We start from the raw sequence: 22787 nt of genomic DNA, 5'->3' as shown, positions 1-22787 counted from the left end.
TCAGTTTACTTGAATGAGAATTTATACATGAGAAAAAATATAACAGAAATTATGCAGTGCAGTTTGATTTCAGATGACTGTACCAGATTGTTTAAAAAATGCAAACTTCCAATACATCTCAATAAATTGTTGCTTATATTATGCATCGCTGACTGGATGAAACAACGATTACTTTTAGCCGACTAACTCAATAATCTTTGTCAAATACGTAGAAATTGTATTTTACATAAGTTGTTCACCTTGTTGTCATTGAAGAGTAAAAACACTAAATACTAAACAACATCTGTTTTTTATTTGTTTTTTGTTTTTTTGTTTAATCTTGGTGCTTTCAAAAACAAAGAAATTAGGTAAAAACAGAAGATGGGCTAAATGACAACAGCTCTCTGTCTACAGAGTGTGATGAGCAACAATCAAAACACAAAAATATGCGCTCCAGGAAACAAGAAGCAAACAAACATACAAATCCCCCCAATTTTTTTTTGATTAAATGTCAGAGAAAGTCCCTTCATTTGCTTTTTCTATAAAGTAAGTTGTGTTTACTGTATTACTTATTTATTGATATTGAACCCTAATTATCTTCAGTTGTTATGTATCAAACGAATAAAATAATGCCCAAGAAAGGATATCTATAGTCTTATCTTCTTAGTTACAGTGCCTAAACTACCTTCTCTCTGCAGCAGGATCATCCACAGACTGCAGCCTTATTAACCACACCCCTTCTCATGTTGCAGCAGACTGGTATTTTTTTTTCTTTTTTCCCAGAATACACCTGGAAAAGTGCAGTGACGAACGCATGCTTATGGAAAATTTAGCTCTAGGTTAAGAGCATACTTTTTGAAACTATTCAGTAGGATGTGCATTTTGGTTTATTCATTTATTTTATTAATTCCATATAAATATTATGGAAGTGTCTTTCTGTCACAGATTTTTTTTTCAGTTTGTAAGTCAAAATTTTGGGTTAGTAACTCAAAATTTTGAGACAACTTGAAATTTTGACTTAGGCAATTTTTAAATTAATTTCTTTATTTTCCAGTGGCAGGAACAAGCTTCCATATATATTGTATTGCAATCACCACAAAATAGAGCAATTAAAGTGTAAAACTCTACTTGTAAAACATTGTCTCTTTATTTTTTTTAAAGACCTTTGACACCAACATGATTTCATACTGGAAAAACACCCCCCAAAAAACAAACAAACAAAACAAAACAAAACAAAACAAAACAAAACAAAACAAAAAAAAACCCCAGCAAGCCAAAAGTAACTACATAAATAAAAGAACTGAAGTAAAATCTCAAGAGTTTCTTGTCTGTTCAAATTTAAGTATAAAAATATCAAATTTAAAAAAAAAAAAAAAATACACAAGTAATAGTGTGATGAAGCAAATAGATAAGTTAGTATTTTTATCCTTGGTATATTGTGCTGAAATTAAGCCAAATTTTAATATAAACACTTCAAAGTTAACAATAATAATAAGAAGAACAATTTTTAAAGTCTGAAAGCCTTGCGGTACCCCGGTTCGTGAACGCTTTCAGTCGGAACGGATGAACGAGTCGTTCACGGACTGCCCATCCGCAGATGACAACAACAAAACAACCACAGCTACTAGAGAGGGTGTTAGCGTAGGTAGCCACCTGAGATAAACAACTAGTGGTTTACTCCGTGTATCACACCGTTACGGCTGGAGTTTGCCAAATTAGAAGTTTGTTCAGCTGAAGCATGCTTAGTTTGTGCAACTAATTATGACTGTCAGTTATTCTAGTACAGTTTAGTCTAGCTAACGTTAGCTGAGGGGCTTGCTAAGCTAGCTCTATGTATGCCAAGCTAAAACGGGTTAGCTAGCTAGCTTGGGTGCTAGCTTGTTAGCTAGCCAGCTCGCCTAGGCGAAGCCAAAAGCGAGAAGAGGGAGATGAGCAAAGTGAGGTAAGACCAAAGACATTGTTTATTTTAAAAATTTAACATGGTATCTCATTCTCATACAAATGTAAGTCAGAATTAGTGATTGTAATTGTTTTGTTTTCTGTTACTAAATTTGTCAAATTCATCGACGTTAGGGTTTGTTATCTGCGCTAGCTGGTCTTAGCTAATAGCCAGTTAGCGCAGTCAACGGGTTATTATTGACTAGCTAGCCTGCTAGCAGCTGTTGGTGACCAGCTCTTCGGCATTTATCATGACTGACTGGAGGCCTGGAGGTTATTAACAACAGTGGAGTGCTTTCAGCAGACATAAAAATGAGAAACACGAACCCGGTACCGGAGTATTTCTGAAGGATGGGAGGCCCACAGATAAGCAAACCAATAATGTTGTTAAAGGCAATTAGCAGACGAGCGTTCACACTCTAAAGGCAACATAGCTTTTAATTTGTTTTTTGTTGTAACGGCTAACATAGCGCTAACTATTTTCGTGTGTAATCAACTTTAATCAGCGTAGGACTTTTGGCATTGTTAATATCAGAATAAACGCCAACCAGTGTGAAGAATCTAGTACTTCAGGTAGTTTCGGAAACCTGGCCGTGTCTTTGGTTACAATAACGTGTTTGGTGACTATTTGGATACCAAACAACTAGCCAATAGCCCAACCAACCGTGTGGTGACTCAGCTACCAGGCTAATTATTCGGTAGGAAACAATGCATGGGGTTTTTCTTTGGAAAAGTAGACTGGAGTTACATTGCCTTTTTGTTGTTGAGTTAATTTAAATACATTTAATTCTGGAAGGAATCTAAAGGTCTGAACAAGCACACTATGATTATGTAGATAGTATTGTTATAATTACTTATAGCATGTGATTTATCAAGTAAGTGCTTTATAGCATTAGCTTTGTGCTTTTGAGTAAATGGCACCATCACTTATCTTTAAAACTCAGCAGGAAGGGTTTTCTTGTCTGCTCTCAACTTCATTTTTTTGTATTACCTGTTTGTTTTGCAGGGTTGTGGTGAGTGACTAAATGAACAAGACAGGCAAGTGGGAAGAACTCTGGGAGAGCCAACATGAAGTTGTATGTGTTCCAGGTCAACAATGGCAGCACATTGACGTTTGATACGGACCTTGCTGTCCAAACGTAAGAAACTGGCTTTTTAACATTAATCTGAAACAGTGGTCAGTACACCCTGTTTAGTGTGACCTAAAAGTGTTTTCCCTTTTTTCAGTGTACAGGAGCTCAAACATGCCATCCAAGCCAAATATAAAATTGCAATTCCACATCAAGTCCTTGTTGTTAACGGAGGAGAATGTATGGCTGCAGAGAGACGAGTTTGCAGCTACAGTGCTGGCACTGTGAGTTTTTCATTTTGCTATGTGTTGTTTTTATTTTCCTTGACTGTATACCAATTGCATATAGAATGTTCTAAACACTGTTGTTTTTATCTTTAGGAAACTAACCCCATATTCCTGTTCAACAAAGAGATGATCTTGTCTGACCGGGATCCAACGATCCCCAAAACCACCTTCTCAATTGAGAGTGAGATTCAGGTTAAGGTGGAGGAGTCTCTTTTGATGCCAGCTGTTTTTCACACTGTTGCCTCTAGAACACAACTTGCTCTGGTAGTTACCACCTTTTTTTTAAGGCTTGCCCTAAGAAAGAAAATATTTTTAAATTGTATCTCTTTACATTCAATAATAACTAATCACTTACCTGCTGAATACTTCTAACATGCTCTAATTTTGACATAAATATTTTTAATCCCTCCAGGAAATGTTTGAAGTTGCCAACAAACTTTGCTCTTTTTGTGAACGTTTGGTTCATGATGAACACCTTCAACACCAAGGCTGGGCTGCTATAATGGCTAATCTGGACGACTGCACTTTGTCTTATCAGAAGTTGCTCATGAAATTCAACACAGCTTATACAAATTATCAACATGATTTGGAGGAAATAAAAGTGAAACTTACAAAGTAAGTGCTACTGCCAGGAATCTGATATTTTGCACTTTGCTGATCTTCTCCAATATGTTTAAACCTAAGATGCAAACTACTGTGTATTTATTGGTAAATAAGTCTGCAGAGAACATGCTGGAGTAGCCATTTCAAATAATGTAGTTATAATGTTGTTGTTGTTGTTGTTTTTTTGTTTTTTTTAACATCTGAAGTAACAGTTAAGAAATGCAGGAAATTAGATAAGAGATTGAACGTTAAGTCTTAATTCATGTTTTGTTATGATTGCAGGTTAGGGACAGCAGTTTCTGTAATGGCCAAGATACCTCTGCTGGAATGTTTGACCCGTCAAAGTTACAGAGAGAGCATAGAGAAGTCCAGCTCAACCCCAGAAAAGGATTCAGATGAGACAGAAGAAGAAAAATCCACTGACTCTGTGCTCTGCACAACTGAAGTACAGATGCCCTCCAAGTCATCAGCATCCTTCTCTGCTTCAGAGACAGCCACCTGTAAGCCAGCTGAAGACCAGGAGTCAAAAGAAATGACTGATAGTGGTGGCCTGAGAGCTGCACTTTTAGATGATGACACTCCAGAGCTCAGCAACCTGTCCTCGTTCAATGTTACGTTACTAGATTGGATCAATGTGCAAGACAGGCCCAATGATGTGGAATCAGTTGTAAGGAAATGCTTTGACTCTATCAATAGGGTAAGTCATTGATCTATTATTAAAAATTTCAAAGTAGATTTCTAAATGTGTTATGTTAAATTGTGGCAGAAAGTAGTTTGACTTTATTGATATTGTCTTTCAGCTTGACCCGCGGATCATTCAGCCTTTCCTAGCAGAATGTCATGACACAATTTCCAAGCTAGATAATCAAAACATGAAATCCATCAAAGGGCTTGAAGACAGGTTGTATGCTCTAGACCAGATGCTTGCAAGCTGTAAGAAGTTGGTGAATGAGCAGAAAGAACTTGCTCAGGTATGCAAAGAAAAGCACTATTAAATTGCTTTCACTGGCTTGTGTTGTGTTACGCATTCTACTCACGTTATTGCTTGCAGGGATTTTTGGCCAATCAGAAGCGGGCTGAAAACCTGAAGGATACATCTGTTCTGCCTGACTTATGTATGAGTCACACCAACCAGCTGATGATCATGCTGAACAACCACAGGAAACTGCTGGAGATTAAAAAGAAGTGCACCACTGCCAAACAAGAGCTAGCAAACAACCTTCAAGTCAGACTCAAGTAAAACTGGAAACCGTTTCTTAATTCTTACTATTGTTGATTCTTTGTTTAATGAGTTGTAGTTTGCTGTATTGAATGTATCTTTAAAAAGAAACTTATTTTATGAAATTCTAATGGTTTTTAGATGGTGCTGCTACGTGATGCTTCATGCAGACCAGGATGCGGAGAAGCTTCAGGCTCTATTCAGACTTCTGACCGAGCTAATGGAAAGAGTGAGAGTGGTGGAGGCCCTCAGTACTGTGCCCCAGATGTACTGCCTGGCAGTCGTGGAGGTCGTCAGGAGAAAAATGTTCATGCGCCACTACAGAGAGGTCAGTGCCATTATTGGAAACTAATTATGCATTCAGACATAGCAATTAGGAAAGAAGTCATCTCAATGAGCGTTACAGAAATGGCAATATACAAAATGGAATGATGCAATGAAAGCCTTAATATAATATAAGTAGTGGTATTTTTTTGTAATACCTAAGCAATAGTTCTGGACTTGAAAAGGGTTTTCTATTAAGAATGTGGTCTTATTGATGGCTCTTGTGAGAATTCAGCTCTGTTGCAAGTGTGTGAGAAGTAACATTATCAGCACAAAGCTGCACCCATTGTGAAATGTGTGCCAGCAGGGAGAATTAAGTTACTGTAATCAGTCATAAAGTGTCTAGATGTGTCCAGTTTTCAAACATCTGTCCAAATATGGTGTACATTGTTGGCAGCAACAGAAAAGAAAAAGAAAATAATATCCTATTTGTGACATGTTGTGACAGCTAAAAGTGGTCCAATGAAATATTAAAGTGTGACCTTTTTTTTAAAATGTCCAAGCAGTGTACTGCCAATGTTAAAGATGCAACAAGGATTGTAGATGCAATAAAGGTGTCCTGAATGCACATGACTAATCAGGCAGATTTTCAATGAAGTTTTCCTTAAGTTTAATTTTAAGTTTGTTCTTTTTTTTTTTTTTTTCTTTTTTTTTTTTTACAAATCTAAATGATATTAAAGACCATGCTAAGGAATGTCACCATTTCATGAAAATGTTTTTTGAAACATCATTATTAATTTATAGTATGATATATATTCTTTTCTTTTTTCCTTTTTTCTTAAATCTTTTCAGTGGGCCAATGCACTTATCAAGGATGGAAAACAATTGTATGAGGCGGAAAAGTTCAAAAGGGAATCCTTTGGGAAACTCTTTCGTAAGTTTTTGAGAAACTCAAGATTAAATACCACTTCCAAATAAGAGTGGAATTTTGATCTATTTACTGTTTTATTTGCTACTCAGGGAAGTCTTTCCTCCGAAATCGGTTGTTTAGAGGACTTGATTCATGGCCTCCAACATCATTTTGTGTAAGTTTGTATAGAGTTTGATTGAATTATCATGTATATTAATTTTTCTTTTTCCTTCTAAAACATTGTTGTTTCACATTACTTGACGGTCTCTTATTTTCTCGTGGTTATAGACACGAAAGCCGAGAAGGTTTGATGACGAACTTCCAGACATCTCACTTGAGGACCTGCAGTACTTGAAATCTTGTTGTCCTGTTGAGGTGCAGCCTTTCCTCATGTGAGTGACTGCTCTGAATCATTAAAATGCTTTTAAATTTAAACTACTTTGCTACATTAAACTTAAAACAGGTACCCCGTAAAACAGATACATTTGATGGAATTAATATAAAAACTGTAAGAACAGTTTTTTGAATTGGGGGGGGGTCTGGGTGTGTTTATTTGTTGCTGCAGTTTTTTTTTTTTTTTTGTCTTCTGGGGACTATTTGAGAAAAGGGGAAAACCTTTGTGTTAAGATGAGTGTGACTCTAGGATTTTTGTTTCTGCAAAATTAAAGAAGCAACTAAAACTCTGCATAGGTAACTCATTTGTACTGTATCAAAGCAGGTGTGCTTTAATTTGTAAAAGGCATGTCTTTAGAAACTTTAAAATCCAGTTAGATATTAGTTTGTTACCAGAGAACTTTACCATGACTGATTTAATGGTTTGTCATTAGTGTAAACTGTGAGATTGTCAACCAGTTCCCTGTGCTTAAACATTTGCTATACTGTACTGTGTTATTTCTTTAAATAAACCAAAGCTGTACAAAGCTTTAGGTACACTATATTGCAACAAGTATTCACTCATTCATCCAGATCATTGAATTCTGGTGTTGCAATCTCTTCCAGTGGCCACAGGTGTATAAAAATCAAGCACCTTGGCATGTAGACTTCTTCTACAAACATTTGTGAAAGAATGGGTCGCTCTCAGGAACTCATTGTGGTACTGTGGTGGATGCCACCTGTGCAACAAGTCCAGTCATGAAATTTCCACTCTACTAAATATTCCACAGTCAATTGTTAGTGATATTATAACAAAGTGTAAACAATTAGGAACGACAGCAACTCAGCCACGAAGTGGTAGGCCACCTAAAATGACAGAGTGGGGTCAGCAGATGCTGACATGCTTAGGCACCAACTTTCTGCAGTCAGTTGCTGCAGACCTCCAAACTTCTGTGGCCTTCAGATCAGCTCAAGAGCAGTGTGTAGAGAGCTTCATGGAATGGGTTTCTATGGCTGAGCAGCTGCATCCAAGCCTTACATCACCAAGTGCAATACAAAGCATCGGATGCAGTGTTTTTTTTTGTTTTTGCTTTTTTTTGGATGCAGTGTTTTAAAGCACACCACCACTGGACTACTTGTCTGACTGCATTGTGCCAAGTGTAAAGTTTGGTGAAGGGGGAATTATGGTGTGGGGTTGTTTTTCAGGAGTTGGGAACAGCCCCTTAGTTCCAGTGAAAGGAATTCTTAATGCTTAAGCATACCAAGACATTTAGGACAATTTCATGCTCCAAACTTTGTGGGAACAGTTTGAATATAGTCTGAATGTGGTCTGACAACAATTCATAGTGACATATTCAAGCACTTTGAAATGCAGTCATTAAATGCTGTAAAGCAAAAATTTTCAACTTAATTTGGATGTCTAAAACACCAATTTGAACTTCTATGCTAATCAAAATCATTAAAAGTTGGTCAGACTATGAGGTAATGGCCTAATCATAGGTCTATAAGCAAACTATCTCTTATCTCTTTGAGCTTTAATTTAATTTACAGATGCTGCCGCCTGTATTTGTCACTTCAGTGATAAACATTCATGGTTCTAGTTCAATTGAATTGAGGCTCTACTCTTTATTTATCTATTACTATGGTGAATCATGGTGTCAGAACTCTGTTAGTTATGTTTTGTTTTTTTTTTGTTTTTTTTTCCATTAGCCATTTAGCCTCTTAACTTAAAGGGAACATAATTAAAGTTGATTAACTTAACTGTTAACAGCTGTTTTAGCAATTGAAAACTCCTAAGTTCTCTATCTTTGAGTTAATCAATTCAAGAATTGAGGGATAGACTCAGTTTGCTTTCTTGAACAGACTCCTGTTGTTAAAAGTGGCCTAAAATTATAACATCATCTCTTAATGACATCTAATTTAAGATCTCATAAGCAATCTTCTCAAACAAATAAAATCACAACATAGTTTTCATCAGTCTGTCCTTGTGCTCCAAATCCCCCCCACCCCACAGGGTTCCCACAGTGTGCGACTTTGAGCCCTTAAATCACCACATAGAGACACTTCATCAACTGGTCCAAGCTGCGCAGAGTGTGGACGAGATGTCTCAGACGATTACTGACCTCCTAAGTGAACAAAGGGTATATCTGTTATATCTCACATCACACATGTATTTGCTGCCATAGTCTGAAGTCTACACATAACTTAGAAGAACAACCATCAAAAGCAAACGATACTAAGGTGTAACTTTTAAGTCATGTTTATTCTCTGCATTGTTGTTGTTGGGTTTTTTTTTTGTTTTTTGGGGGTTTTTTTGTTTTTATTTTGGGTATATTGTATAAATGTTCTTTTCTCATGTATCTCAAGAGTAAACTCAAAATTGAAGAATATATTTATTTATTCTTGCATGTTCTTTTTTTCCCCCTAGGTATCTTGTAGTCAGAGTGCCCACAGGTCAATCACGTTGTCGCCACAGTCTGACATGCCTGCAAACACAAAAGTGGTGTCCCCCAAAACTCCTTCCTCTCTCAGCCTTCAGGGCCCCAGCTGCCAACCTCTTCATGTTCCTATAGAGGACTTATCCCCAGACAGCATTGATGCACAAACATTTGATTTTGAAACCATTGGCCATCCAAACATGGATCCAGTCCTGCAGCAGGGATCCCTTGACTTGGATTCTCTGGCAGAGAGCCCTGAATCAGACTTCATGTCAGCTGTCAATGAGTTTGTGATTGAAGAGAACTTGACCTCTCCAAACCCTATCAGTGATCCTACTAGCCCTGAAATGATGGTGGAATCTCTGTACTCCTCAGTCATTAACGCTATTGATAGCAAGCGAATGCAAGATACCACAGTACTAGAGAGGGAGAACTCAAGGATCGCTGTTCTCAAACAAGTTATTGAGAGGTATCAAAGTGCTGCGGAGGAGTCCCATTCCAACTTAAGAAATGTAAAGGATGACCTCTGTCATTTACGAGGTCTGATGTTAAAAGAACAACATGACTTCGGCTTTGTTTTGCGTAGTATGAGCACAGAGGTGTGCAGTATTGTTGACAACATCTGCCAGACCCATGAGCAAGAGTTGAAGGAGCAGCATCAAAGTGAGCTTCTGGCCGTACGGCAAGACCTTGAGAAGAAGGTTCAGACACTAACAGAGGAAAACCAAGTAAATCAGAATATTGTTAGAGATGTCCAGCGTGCAATGCTGGAGCTTGAAGGGCTTATGGAGCGCAAGGAGAAGGAACTGACTCAGCTTGAGAATGAGAGGGAGCGATGGGTTCAAATGGATGGTGTTCAGACTGACAAGATCAAAAACCTGGAGCAGATTATCAGTGATCAAGCTGAAGAAGTCAAGATGCTTACAGCTTCAAGAGACTCTTTGGCCACCCAACTTGAGAATCTGCACTTTGAGATTGAACGCAGTCAGCAGAAGATCCGACAGGAGCTGGAAGTTGTTGCACAGAACAATTTAAAAGAGTTGCAGGACAGACTGAAGCAGGAACACAAGGCAGAAATGGAGACTCTGATGAAGGATAACCACGAGGCTCTGGAACATCTTTCTGTTGAAAATAGTGCTAAGTTAAATGAGGCAGCTGATCACCATGCCACTGCTATAAAAAGGAAGGATAGCCAAGCCAAGGAACTGGAGGCTCGGATAGCTGAGCTTGCAGAACTCCGCTGTAAACTAGAGGTTGAGCTAGCCCTCAAAGAATCAGAGACAGAAGAGTTAAAGCGCTTGTTTGAGGAGGCCAGGATACAGCAGGAAGAGGCTGTTAAGTCCCAAGTAGAGGCTGAGACCAAAGTTCTTGGAGAAGAACTGGCAGCTGTCAAAAAAGAGCTTCAGCTAAAGAATGAAGAGTATGAAGTGGACCTAGCAGAGCTTAGGACTCTCATGAGGATTGAGAAAGACCATTGCATCTCAGAGCTTGTCGACAGACACGAGGAGGAGACTATTTTGTTGAGCAACAAGCTCTCTTCCCTGCAGCAACAAGCCCAGGATACTGAGAGGAGCCACACTGAGCAGAAGCAGAAACTTAAAGAGGAATTAGATCAGCAGCTGGCTGCTCTCTGTGATGAAAAAGAAAAACAACTGAGGAGTTTCCGAGAACAGGAGCAGGAGTTGAGGACTGTTATCAGCAGTTTGCAGGAAAAAAATGACCTGCTTTCTCAAAAACTAGAACAGGACAGACATGCAATTGAGAAACCTTTAGAGAAAGTAAAGGCCACTGAGGCTGCAGCACCAGATGCCTTTAAAGAGTTACAGCAGCAGAAAGTGGAGATGGAGAAGACACTTTCAGAAAAGATCAGACTACTTGAAAATGAGCTTCATGATGTCCGGTCCTCAAAAAGGTGAATGTTTGTAACAGTGATAAACACAAAACAACTTTCCTTTCCATGATTTTTCAAATTATAAAACCTAACTGCAGTTACAGTTACCCATATTAATTGATTGATTAATGTTTACTGTTAGAGGTATTGTGATTTTGCATTTTCCATTAGTATTTTTTAGTTTTAAATTTAGGTTTTCAGTTTAGTTGCACAAATTTCTCTGTTCAGGTTTAACATTCTTTTTAGTATTTATTAATTTCAGTGTTGATTTTTATTATGATATGGGTTGCATGTGTCAGATTTCAAAATGTAATAAGTTTGGAACAGTACAGTAATGCAGTATATACACTTGACACTTGGTCACATTGCAGACATCATAGCCTCTGGTTGAGCTCACAGATTTGACCACATTTACAAAGACTAAAACTTAAGACATTTTTAATTTTATAGGCAAAAAAATATATATAATTTTAGGTAATCATTTATAAATCTAGTTTGTATATTCATTTCAGTTAATTAAAGTGTTTTTTCACATTTAGTTTTAAGTCGTTTAAGTTAAAGTGATAACTTTTACTGTGTTTTTTAGTGGTGAAGGGTTGTCACTGCATGCTGAGGGGCGTGCAGATGCTGGAGCACCTCTGTCTCTAGACTCAGCACTACAAGAGCGTCTGCAACAGGAAAGGGCCTCTCTGCAGGCACAGATGGAGCTCATGGAGAAGAAGAAGAATGAGGAGATACAGAACATTAAAACATCACTTATTGCAGAGCAGCAGGTTTGTATTTACACTCTCATTAAATTTATTTTATGGTTCTGCTTTTATGTCCATTTTTGTAGGTATTTGCCTACACAGAATGCACGTAAGCAAGCATGCTTATGTGCATTCCTCCAAAAACCCAACAGCGTGTAGCTTGGTGTGGATGATGCATTGCACAGGCCGAATGATTATTGGTTGAAAAGTGAGCTTGAACAGGAAAGGGAGCAACAGTGGAGTTCACTATAAATGAGAGGACTGGAAAAAAAAAACCCATCAAAGATCATCAAAAACATAAAAAGCACAGACAGTCACTGCAGTGGACACTTAAAAAATGTTCTGTTTCACTTCAGCTCTTTGTATGTTATTTTGCTCCTCTCAATAGTTGGCTGAAGGACCAGTAATAGCATAACTGAGAGTAGCCCACGGACCAGTTGGTGACACTGCCACCATATAACAGTAAACAGTTACAACATGTAGAAAACAGTCTGTAAAGCTGTTTGTAGGTTTTGTGTGTGACCATGCAGAAGTATGAAAAAGCCACTAGACTTAAAAGCACTGTGTTTAGGATGTTGATCAATAGGAATGGTGGTAGTACTTACATGTTTCCACCTCCACAGAAAGGTGAATGGCATTAACAGTGGTCACCTTAAAGTGAACAGCTGTTTATGAAAGGGATAATATCTAAACTAACTCAGCTTGGACTTAAAGCTGAGTTAGTATTGCTAACTCAGCTTTATTTAAATGTTGACCTTTTGACTCTGGGTACTGAGAACTCGCCAATGAGTACTCAGTACTTCAAGGTTGGGCCTCATCCATTTTTGAAACCCTACCTTTAGTTTGAAATAAACCACACACCTTTAAAGTTTCATGTGGTGGTTTCTGTTACAGTAGGCGAAGCAGCACATTATGTCGTCATGACACAGACACATTTACAAGATGACCATTATACCAGATCAGTAGTGTAGTTTTTTTTTTTTTTTTTTTTTTTGGGGCACGTCTACCTAAGTTCAGGTAGGGATGCATAATAAAGTGGCAACTGGATATATGTAGTGTGGTGTGACTGTTTTCCGAACTACATTTAAGCTCCACACAGTGAATGTGACGACCAATGGGAACAAATGACACTGTTGTGTGGCAGGTTATGAAATATATTGCATGGTCACCCAAGCAACCAAAGTCCAGCTTTTCCACTAGGGGCTAACGAGCTACAAGGCTATAGATGACAAGTGAATCAGACATTTACTTTTGTTCTTAACTCTTCTTTATTCTGTATATTTTGTATTATTTAGTTACTGTTTACAAAAAATCTGTTCAGACCTCAAAAAAATTTGTTGTGCCTCCCTTTGTAGTTGAACCTGATAAGACTTTTATTTGCAATAGAACAGTTAGAAGCACATAAAATTTGATTTCTTTTTTGTTAATTATTGTCTGGTGTAATACATGGATATGCAATACAAAAATATCAAAATGCTAGTAGTGAAAGCTAACAAAACAACTGTAACTCCCATGGCTGCATGCTGGTCTGTGTCCTTGGAAACTGGCACTTAAAAAGGAAATAATTTGTGCTTTGATATAAATGCTCTGTTCTCACCAAAATGATTGTTGAGCTTGTTAAAATTTGAAATTATTATTATTAGTTGTGTTATTATTAATCTTTTGTCCAGACAAATTTCAACACAGTGCTAACTCGAGAGAAGATGAAAAAGGAGCAGATCATCAGTGAGCTCACAGAGAAGTTGCGTAAAGTTACCCAGCAGCAGGAGAAGGATAAAGGTATAAACTGTCTACATTGGGTGCTTTGTGAAGAATTTTTGTCATTGTAAAATACACTTTTTTTTTGTTATAGAATATTCATTAGTTGTCCTTTTTTCTCACTGCCATCATATCCATTTTTAGGCTTGTGTTGAATGTAATGGTATGTGTGTTTGTCAGTGGTTTTTATTTATACTTTTATTCCAGCTCTGATAGAGAAGCTGTCCGAGGACCGGGCTAGTGTGATGCAGGAAAAGAAACATTTGGAAGAGGAGCTCAACCATTTGCGTGGCACTGCACTGGTCTCCTCTGCCTTCTTCAACCCTAACCCCTTAGCTCAAGAGGCCACAGAAGCTGGGGCAGCAGCAGCAGCAGCAGCTAGAGCTCTGCCTGTTGCTGGAGCTTGTTCTTCTGAGCCCCTTGCTGAAACTGACAGATTGGCCTCTGTGACAGCCATTCGAGATGACGAACATGTTGATTCAGCAGTAGAAGCCAGCATGGTGACCGTCCAGTAAGCATTTACTCTAAAATAAACATTGTGTTGTTTAGAGTCTGAGATATGTCCTGATGATTATGTGCCTGGCTGACATGGTTACTGTTCCTCGAGGAAAAAAAAAAAATCGAGGTCAGCGCAGCACACATGGGTTGTCCTGACCTGAGGCCTATGTTGGCTGCATTTGGCCTATCAATGTGTTTCCCCTTATGTAATACCAACATTGGCCGAATGTTAAAAAAAAAACCTGTTCACGTAGCTCATAGAGAAGACAGTCAATGCAAAAGGAATGTGCACAATCTTTGTTACTGTTTACATTTGGGTGAATTTTTTACAAATACCCAATGTTCATTGTGGAATCTGTAATACATAATGTAATTTTAAAAAGTCATCATACTGCATTTAAAAAAAAAAAAAAAAAAAGCAAAAAGCATCACTGGTTTAGATTTTAATGGTATCCCCTTCAAGGTCGTCTCTTTGTGTAGTGATGCTAACTCCCAGCTCCTGCTTCACTGAGATTACTTCCTGGGCGTCCGTTCTGACCACTTTCATGTGTGGATTTTTGATTTCACGATTGATCTCACATTTGCTTTGAAAGCAAATGTTAACTTCTGTGTCAAACTGACCCAAAACCAGTCTTCAGTGGATGAGTCCGCATTCTCTAAACCTAAAGAACAGGCATCAAGTAAGGAGAGTGACAGCATTCACAGAAGTATGCACAGTGAAATTGTCCCAGTAAGTCTCATTGTCAGGTGCAGTTGGTCAGAGCAGCTCTTGCAGTTAACAGTCCCTACAGGCGCAGGAGTGCTGGGAATGGTGTAGTGCTTCACAAGAAGCCCATAATGGGAATAGTGGCCAAAATATCAGTTCTGGTTTTTGCCTTTTGAGAGTTGGCGTAGTGGAAACTGTCTGATTGTACTTAGGATTCACATTTTAGTTACAGTTTAAGTTGGACAAGCAAAATGGAGTCTTGAGTTCTTTTGATTTCTATGCATTCGCAGTGCTAAAATACTTAGATTTTACTGTCAGCATGTTAATCTTAAACATAAGAGGCTGCATTCATGGACAGTGAGTTTTGTTAAGATACCATCAAATTTATTGCAAGCCACAGAAACAGACTTTTGCATTATTGAAGAACTATTTCAAGAGCCCAGTGTATAAACTAGCCAAAAATGGATGGACAGAGGACACATTTGACAGTGGAAGGAAGGCAGTCTAGGATCAGACAGTGTAAGTCAAGTGCAAGTTGTTTTTTTTGTTTTTTATTTTAATAATTTTTTTTATATATTAAGTGTTGAGTCATCACAAGACAAAAAATGACATGGTTGTTTCAACATTTTCAGTTCTACCTTCTGTATACTGCATACAGTTGAATTTTTGTTGTTTTTTTTTTTGTAGTGATGCTATGATGTCAGAGGAGAAACAGCGGATAATCTTACTTGAGAGGGTAAATAGGCATGATGCATCTTTGTCATTTCATAGAAGTTTGTTTTTGCATGTGTCTGTCTGATTAATCCTTCTAATATGTTGCAGACTTTACACATGAAGGAAGAAGAAAACAAGCGTCTCAGTCAAAGACTGGTCAGTATATCATCATCATTACGGGCTATGTAACACTTTCTCCACCAGGTGGCACTAGCATCAAAGAGTAAAATCCTGACCCAAGAGGCCAAAGAGCTCAGTGAATAAAAATGAGTCTTTAGGAAGAGGATCATTGAAATGTAAAAAGGGCTGAATTTTAGAGAAGCACAAACATATATACTAATATTAATGTCAAAAATGTACTTTCCTGGTGTGAAAAGGTCCATTAGCCACTCTGGGTATTGCATAACTCAAAAAGAATGGTACAGCTTAGATTTTAATGTAATGCTGTCAATTGGTAAAACTATACTGAGTGCTAAGCCTGTGTCACTTAGACAAATGCTTAAATAAGCCCCAGTGAAAGTCAGTTCTTGTCAGTGTTATTAATTTTGCTTTAATAACATGAGTAATGTTCCCCTTATCCTTTTCTGTGTAGATGTCTCAGAGCATGTCGTCTGTGTCGTCACGGCATTCAGACAAAATCGCCATCAGAGAGTAAGTGAATTAAGGAGGGGGGGCAGACAAGGCCTTAACATGTCCCTACTGACGTGATTTTTTTAATTTTTTTTTTCTGTCATTATTATGTACAGTTTAATTATACACATCATTACGTAATTACCATTAATGTATTTTTTTTGTGTGTTTTCCTTTTGCATTTCGATTTCATCATCTTTTTTGTCTCTTTATTTCTTTTTACGTTTCAGTTTCCAGGTAGGCGATTTGGTTCTAATCATCTTGGATGAAAGGCATGACAACTACGTGCTATTCACAGTTGGTCCCACCCTCTACTTCCTCCACTCCGAGTCTCTCACTGCACTGGACCTCAAACCAGGTCAGCTTCACCAAACCCTTTTGAGTTAAGAGCTGTATTGTTTGAGTTCATTTTGTGATTTAATAATAATAAAAAGGCACAATTGATAGTTGTCTGTTACTGTGTCAGACACAAGAGCTTTGTGTGCTATGTGTGCATGTGTGCTAAAATCAAATTTGGTTTATTCTTTGTTGTCGTTACTGTTGCTCTGTAAGCTTTATTTTGCACAGAATAATTTGCGAATTGGTTTGTAAGTGTATTTAATGAGGTGATTTGTTTTCTTGTATAGCATCAGGGACCTCAAGACGGCCGTGGGTGCTTGGAAAGGTGATGGAGAAGGAATATTGCCAGGCAAAAAAGGTACTTAAGAGCTAAAAATACTTTGAGCTCATGTATTCAGTGGATGTTTAACTACTATACTTTTATAGTGATAAATGTGGGCCTGTAAGTGTTTTTTTTTATTTCCACCAAGTTAGTTTTTTCTTTTATCTGTAGGTGGAATGAAGTCATGTCAGTAATGTTCTTAAAATTAAATGAAAAGTCTGAAAATTCTTTTTCTCATAATGATCTCTCTCTCCTTCTCCTTCCCTCTTTTTTAGGCCCAGAACAGATTCAAAGTTCCTTTAGGAACCAAGTTCTACAGAGTGAAAGCTGTTCCATGGAACAGAAAAGTATAATAGCCAAGTAATGAGCTAAAATGTATATTTATATAGTTTAATTTTTGAACAGAACCATCACATCATAACTCATAAGTTGAAAATTGAAAGACCTTAAAAATGGAAAGAATTAAGATCCTTATCATGTTGTTTTTGCTTTTCATTTTAAAATCCCACCTGCTATCACTTTTTTTTTCTTTTTTCTTTTAAACCCAGATCTGTTATTGTGGACCAAATGCTATTAACCTTATTAGGGACATGCCCTATACACTGTGGCACAATGCCATTCGACCTGTGTGTAAAATTAAACAAAATTTGGATGTTCAATATTAGTTCTCATTATCAGCATTTGTCCTTTTGTGGAAAATACTGTCATTATCAGCATAATTAAATGAAAAATATACATTTATTATAAATGTTTATGGAGGAATGTTCATGGCATGCATATTGATATATTTTCTTTGATTTACTTATCCAGATAAATGTTGTAGTTGGAAATGTAGTTAATGCTGTTTGTTACTCACAAGGCAGTATGGCCCTCCGTCAATACTGAAATGTACATTATGACTGACTAATGGAAACAGTCGTCTTTGCAATCCTTGAAATGCACTTTCAAAACAATGCTTTTGTTGATTTGAAAAGGGAAGTTAATTGAGCTGTCAGAACTAAGTAAATATATCAGCACAAACTTCTCACTATCATAGAATATTGATATGTAGAAAGGAATACTTTGTGACTGTGTTTCATTATCAGGAGGCATTGTATATTACCCATCAAATCACATGTAACAATAAATTACTGTATTGTAAAAGCTAGAGTTTTGAAACAATAAAGGATTGATCCCAAATGGATTTAACTGTTTTTCTTTACTTTTTATTATTCAGAATTATATCTGATGAAGAAATGTGATTAATACTATTGTGTCCATGATTAATATTCTTTATCGGGTGAGAAGCTTTCGTGTTTCATGGGCAAAATACTGATTTTCACTGAGATGTCATTCTAGCCATTTTGTATGAAACAAAAACTGCAGAAGCTTTTAAGGCACAGAAAGTAAATGGTGTTTATAATGATGATTTTAAAATTTTCCTGGGGGGGTGAGAGATTCAGGAGTCAATGAGGAATAGCATAGTATAGTGTATTCATTTGATTTAGCATTTTTGCTTTTGTGAACACATTAATGTTGGCACAGTGCTGCAGGAAACAGACTTCAAAAAGGCTTCAAATCGGGGCCCAAGAACGATGCGGCCCTCATGGAGAAGGAAGCCCACCAACATCACTTTCCCAGTTCACAGCGGGGAGCATAGCAGCTCTCCGCCGAGCACTCTCTACCATGTGGGTCTAGGGGTGTTTTAACAATGTTTAGCTCTATTTTCTCCATTTAGCATAAGCCTGTTGTCACATTTGGATGGCTCCTTCATAAATTGATGGTGTGATTCCTACAATTTCGGGACAGGCCTGAATGACAAAATATGCAACACAACATTCGATACCGAGGTGCCTGGCAAGCACCAACCATGTGCACTGGACAGGCTCTTAGTGTAAATGTTTACAACCCCCCACTGAGCTCAGTGCTGCTGGGAGTCACTCTCATCAGGCTGAATGGGATTTAACACTGCCATGTGTAGTCTCTAGCTAGTTACACCATTAAAACTGCCTTTGACTTGCCGTCAGACATCTTTTCGTAACATTTGAATTCTTATCTTTGGTAATGAATCTTAAAATCGGCTTTGAACATATGTCTATGTCTTGTTTTATTTGTTCATAAAGAGAAGTAGCACTTTTTTTTGTCACATTGAAGAAAGTAAACATATAAATATTCATTCATTCATATATATATATATATATATATATATATACACACACACACACACACACACACACACACACACACACACACACACACACACACACAGAGAAAACATATTCCCTGAATAAGTTATTTAAAATTAATTTTTCTTAAATATAAAAATCTGATTTCATAAGTAATTTAAATGACAATTATTGAAGTTTGAGTTAATCAGACAGTTCTTTCTGGAATTAATACAGTTTCACTTTAAAAACCCATCTAGAGATATAATAATAATAAGAATATCCCTCCCAAGTCTCATTTGGAAATTTAAGAAAGGTGGATACTGTAAGACTTAATATTTCTTTTGAATACATTTTTGTTACTTAACTTTGAAATTAGGTTATTGTCTGCTACACCTTTGAAATAAACACTAGGAAGACACCCCTCCCCTCGCAAAACAATTACAGCATACTGATTTCTGCATTGTAGTTTTTCATGCACTAGGTTGAATTTTTATTTCTTCTATAACTATCAAAAAAGTTTAAAAGTAATAAACTTGTTTGTATGCAAAAGCACGCAGTGGATTCATCACAAATATAGTTCAGTAATTGTGTAAGGACAGGTATATTAATGCAGCGCTCTAATGCCATCAGCTGAAATTCAAAGACACGTTATGAATGCTTTTCTTTGCATGTCAACATATGCCAGAGGCACTAAATTAAGGTTTAGATGAGTAAATGTGAAATATCAAAATGATGTCAAAGACGACTCACAAAGAATGCCTTACAGTCTGAGATCTTGCCCTTTGTCGCCGATATATTCTGTATTTGAAGATAATACACAAGTTGTATTTGATTTTCCAATATCTCTGACACTATACTAGATAGATGGTGCTGCAAATAAACAAGCATTATTTGTAGAGTAAATATATGCATGAACTTCAAATGATGGATAAATGAAAATAAATAGGAAAGCCTTAACATTTATATTTCAGAAATCTAAATGGAACGACTGTGTTGAAGAAGAGCCAAGAGGCATTAAGGCTGAAACTGCAAACCAAGGAGTAAATCGACTTAATGCCATCACATTTCCACCCCATTCATGCCTAAGAAAAGGGTTAGGAAAAGAGATTAGGTTATATATCTGCTGTCAGGGACTGAAGAGACCAAGTAGAGAACTTCACCTAAACAGAATGATGATCAAACAGACATGCTTTAACAGACATGCTTCATAATCTCATCCGTTATTGTCCTCTCTCTGCCTTGACTACAGGTTCAGTAGAAAATCTTAGACAGGGGCAGATTAAATGTGTGATGAAATGTCTGAGAAATATGAGAGTATGCGCAATATAAGGATGGTTGATTTTCTACCCACATGACGAACATAATCACTATTAGTAACACATATCTACATAAATATGATAATTCAAAATTTAAACACATTTATTGGGTTCATATTGGAAATCATAACCATCTGATGGCATAGTTTTATGGATAATTACCGCTATAGAGATAATGCAGCATATGAAAGGAAAGCTTTGAGGCTTCTCCACTCACTGGGAGGAGAGTGCGTAGGTTTAGTTGTGCATCTGAGCTGTACCCAAAAGGCAAATATGTGGAAAGTTTGGTGACAAGCATCCAGGCGTGTGGTTAACAAGATTGCATCTGGTGAGCAGAAAGTGTAGGATATAGCTTAACTATGTATTTAAAGGGCAAATTATTTTCACATTAAGTTCAATGCCATCAGTAATCCTTCCAAATATAGATAGAACTATTTCATTTTCAGTAGAAAATAATTATTCAAATACCCTATAGTGCAAATCCCTTTAATTTAGTGCATGACACAGTTTTTGATTTCCTACCACAGAACAAAACGGAAAAGAATCCAGTAAACATTAAAATCTGTTGTCTTATTTTGGTAATCTGGCTGCTTACTGACAAGTAAATAATCAATACAAATAGTTCTGAAGTGCCTGAAAATAGACAGGCGATTTAAACTGTAACTAACAGCCATGCATTTTCCAGCTGCAGTGCAGTGTTGAGGAAATGACACCAGCTTTGATGGGCTGTATAGCTTTTGAGATGAGCCTCTTTATGCCGCTTGCAGTTCCATTATGGCTTTGTTCGAAAGCTTGTTTACCTGCTGATAACATACACTGGTGGATTCAGGAGCACCGATCCAAAATCTGCTGCCAAAGTCACTCAAGTCTCATTGTACTGCAGGAGGGGAAGAATGAAATGTTTATGCGGAGGGGAATGCAAATGCTAAATGTGAAATCAAACTATGGGACCAATAAGGGATCAGAATAACTTTGCCAGGTTTTATTTTTAGCCCAGTTGCAATGCTAGCTTTGTGGAACACTCTTCACTTTAGCCTCTGTGCATCTGTGTGCTTAGGTTTTACTCACTGCGAAACTGCTGTTCCAATTTAACAAATAATTTTACTGTAGGTTATCTTTTTAAATTAGGTGAAAGAGAACTTAATCTGATTCCATCGTGCGGCACACGACTCTGATTAAACTGAAATATTCCACCTGACTAAAGGCAGCCTGAATATGTTGATGTTTTGTCTGTGATGAGGCTTCGTATCAAATAGCCAGCAGATCAAAAACAGTTCATCAAATCTCATCGTTGTACATCACTTGAATATTTTTGGATTTCACTGTTAGAAAAGCTATGGTCTTGGGTCAAAGGAATAGCCCCTTGGTTTGCATATTAAAGAGGATTTACTAGACCTCTGTTAGCCATGCATCCCCATGCAGGCCAGTCTCCAGGGGGCCAGCAGGGCCCCACAGACGGGCAACTAGGGGGCCAGGTGACCCTGTCTCTGAGGTTAGCAGGAAACACTAAAGAGGGATGGGCAGGGAGCTGAGGAGCCACTGAGTGCGAGTGTGCAAGGCTGGTGATGGCAGCTGTCAATGGTTTGGAAGGAGAAGCAGACAGATTGTGCGTTCTGTTGGTGCAGCCAGTTCGCCACCTGGCAGGCTTTTCCTTGTTAGAACTTCTTGCTGTTTCTGTTCTCATCAGAGAAATGTTTTTCCTCTTATCCTCTGTGTTCATGGGAAGTTAAATTTGTCAGAATGTTTAAAGATGTTTAATGAAAAGCAATTGTTTAAAGTATGCTCTGTGCATTGTACAGATTTGCTGCTGCTCGTGTTTTTGATCAGATGCAGTCAAGAAGCTAGATTTATTAATGTAAAGCGTCCTTTTTTTGTGAGAAACTGCATTTTAAAAAAATAAATTAAATTTACTGCTTACAGAAATAGAGAATGTAGACGGTAGGCCTTCTCAGTGTTGACCTCTACTGTAGTATTTACCTGTTCTTTAAGAAAAGGGATACGCTTTAAAGTGTAGGATTTGCTTAGAAAAAATAATCTGTAACTTTCAAATCCCATCATAGCCATAAATACTGCACCATGTTGTTCAGTTGTTATGAAAAAAAATGCAAGCAGAAACCATGAAAAGCTTAAAAGTACATTTAAAAATCTAATTTGGCAGTGAGTCCTTGTTCCAACAGGATTAAAAAAAAAAAAGTCTTTCATTTGATATAAATATATGCAAAGAGAGTGGTGTGGTGATCTGGGTGCCAGAGGTGGCGCTTTACTCTGGATATTCTGGCTTGGGCCGGTAAGGGACATAAATTAACATGAATTAACACATGCATGCAATAAGAAAATAATTAATTCAAGTTATCAGTCACCTCTTCCATTCCAGGAATCTGATTGACAAGATAAAGTAATGTGCAAACTGCTTTTCAAAGCTAACAGCCTGGAGCACCCCTCCTATTAGTTAGTCATTCCCTCAGTATCACACCCGGAATCTGTCATTTCACAATTTTCTCCTATAATGCATATGTGCCGCTCTCACCACTCCACTACAGCAACTGCCATCTAACAAGTTGACACAGAGAATGATACAATTCACGTCCAGTATTCAGTTCCATATACAGCAAGCATCTGAGGCAGACGGGTCAAGAA

General features: G+C 37.5%; 1 protein-coding gene across 3 annotated transcripts; it reads left to right on the top strand.

Annotated features, from left to right (window-relative positions):
- Positions 1-1564: 1564 nt before the first annotated feature.
- rb1cc1 (RB1-inducible coiled-coil 1) lies at positions 1565-17870 on the top strand. 3 transcript variants are annotated; one of them, XM_030751385.1, is made up of 23 exons: positions 1565-1921; positions 2924-3056; positions 3145-3271; positions 3368-3538; positions 3687-3889; positions 4160-4574; positions 4678-4848; positions 4929-5113; positions 5238-5424; positions 6213-6294; positions 6381-6445; positions 6559-6662; positions 8657-8783; positions 9071-10992; positions 11558-11744; positions 13391-13499; positions 13686-13989; positions 15370-15418; positions 15505-15552; positions 15989-16047; positions 16257-16384; positions 16653-16723; positions 16963-17870. In XM_030751385.1, the coding sequence occupies exons 2-23, from the start codon at positions 2986-2988 to the stop codon at positions 17038-17040; spliced, it is 4863 nt and encodes a 1620-aa protein (XP_030607245.1). In that variant the 5' UTR covers positions 1565-1921; positions 2924-2985; the 3' UTR covers positions 17041-17870. The 3 variants fall into 3 exon arrangements, with proteins under 3 accessions (XP_030607245.1, XP_030607247.1, XP_030607248.1); XM_030751387.1 differs by lacking the exon at positions 1565-1921 and adding an exon at positions 2153-2247; XM_030751388.1 differs by lacking the exon at positions 1565-1921 and adding an exon at positions 2436-2615.
- Positions 17871-22787: the final 4917 nt, after the last annotated feature.

This window comes from Archocentrus centrarchus, chromosome 17 (genome assembly GCF_007364275.1).
Source record: "Archocentrus centrarchus isolate MPI-CPG fArcCen1 chromosome 17, fArcCen1, whole genome shotgun sequence".
Lineage (NCBI taxonomy): Eukaryota > Metazoa > Chordata > Actinopteri > Cichliformes > Cichlidae > Archocentrus > Archocentrus centrarchus.
The sequence above is the reverse complement of the archived record's forward strand: the minus strand, read 5'-3'. Positions and strand labels throughout refer to the sequence as shown.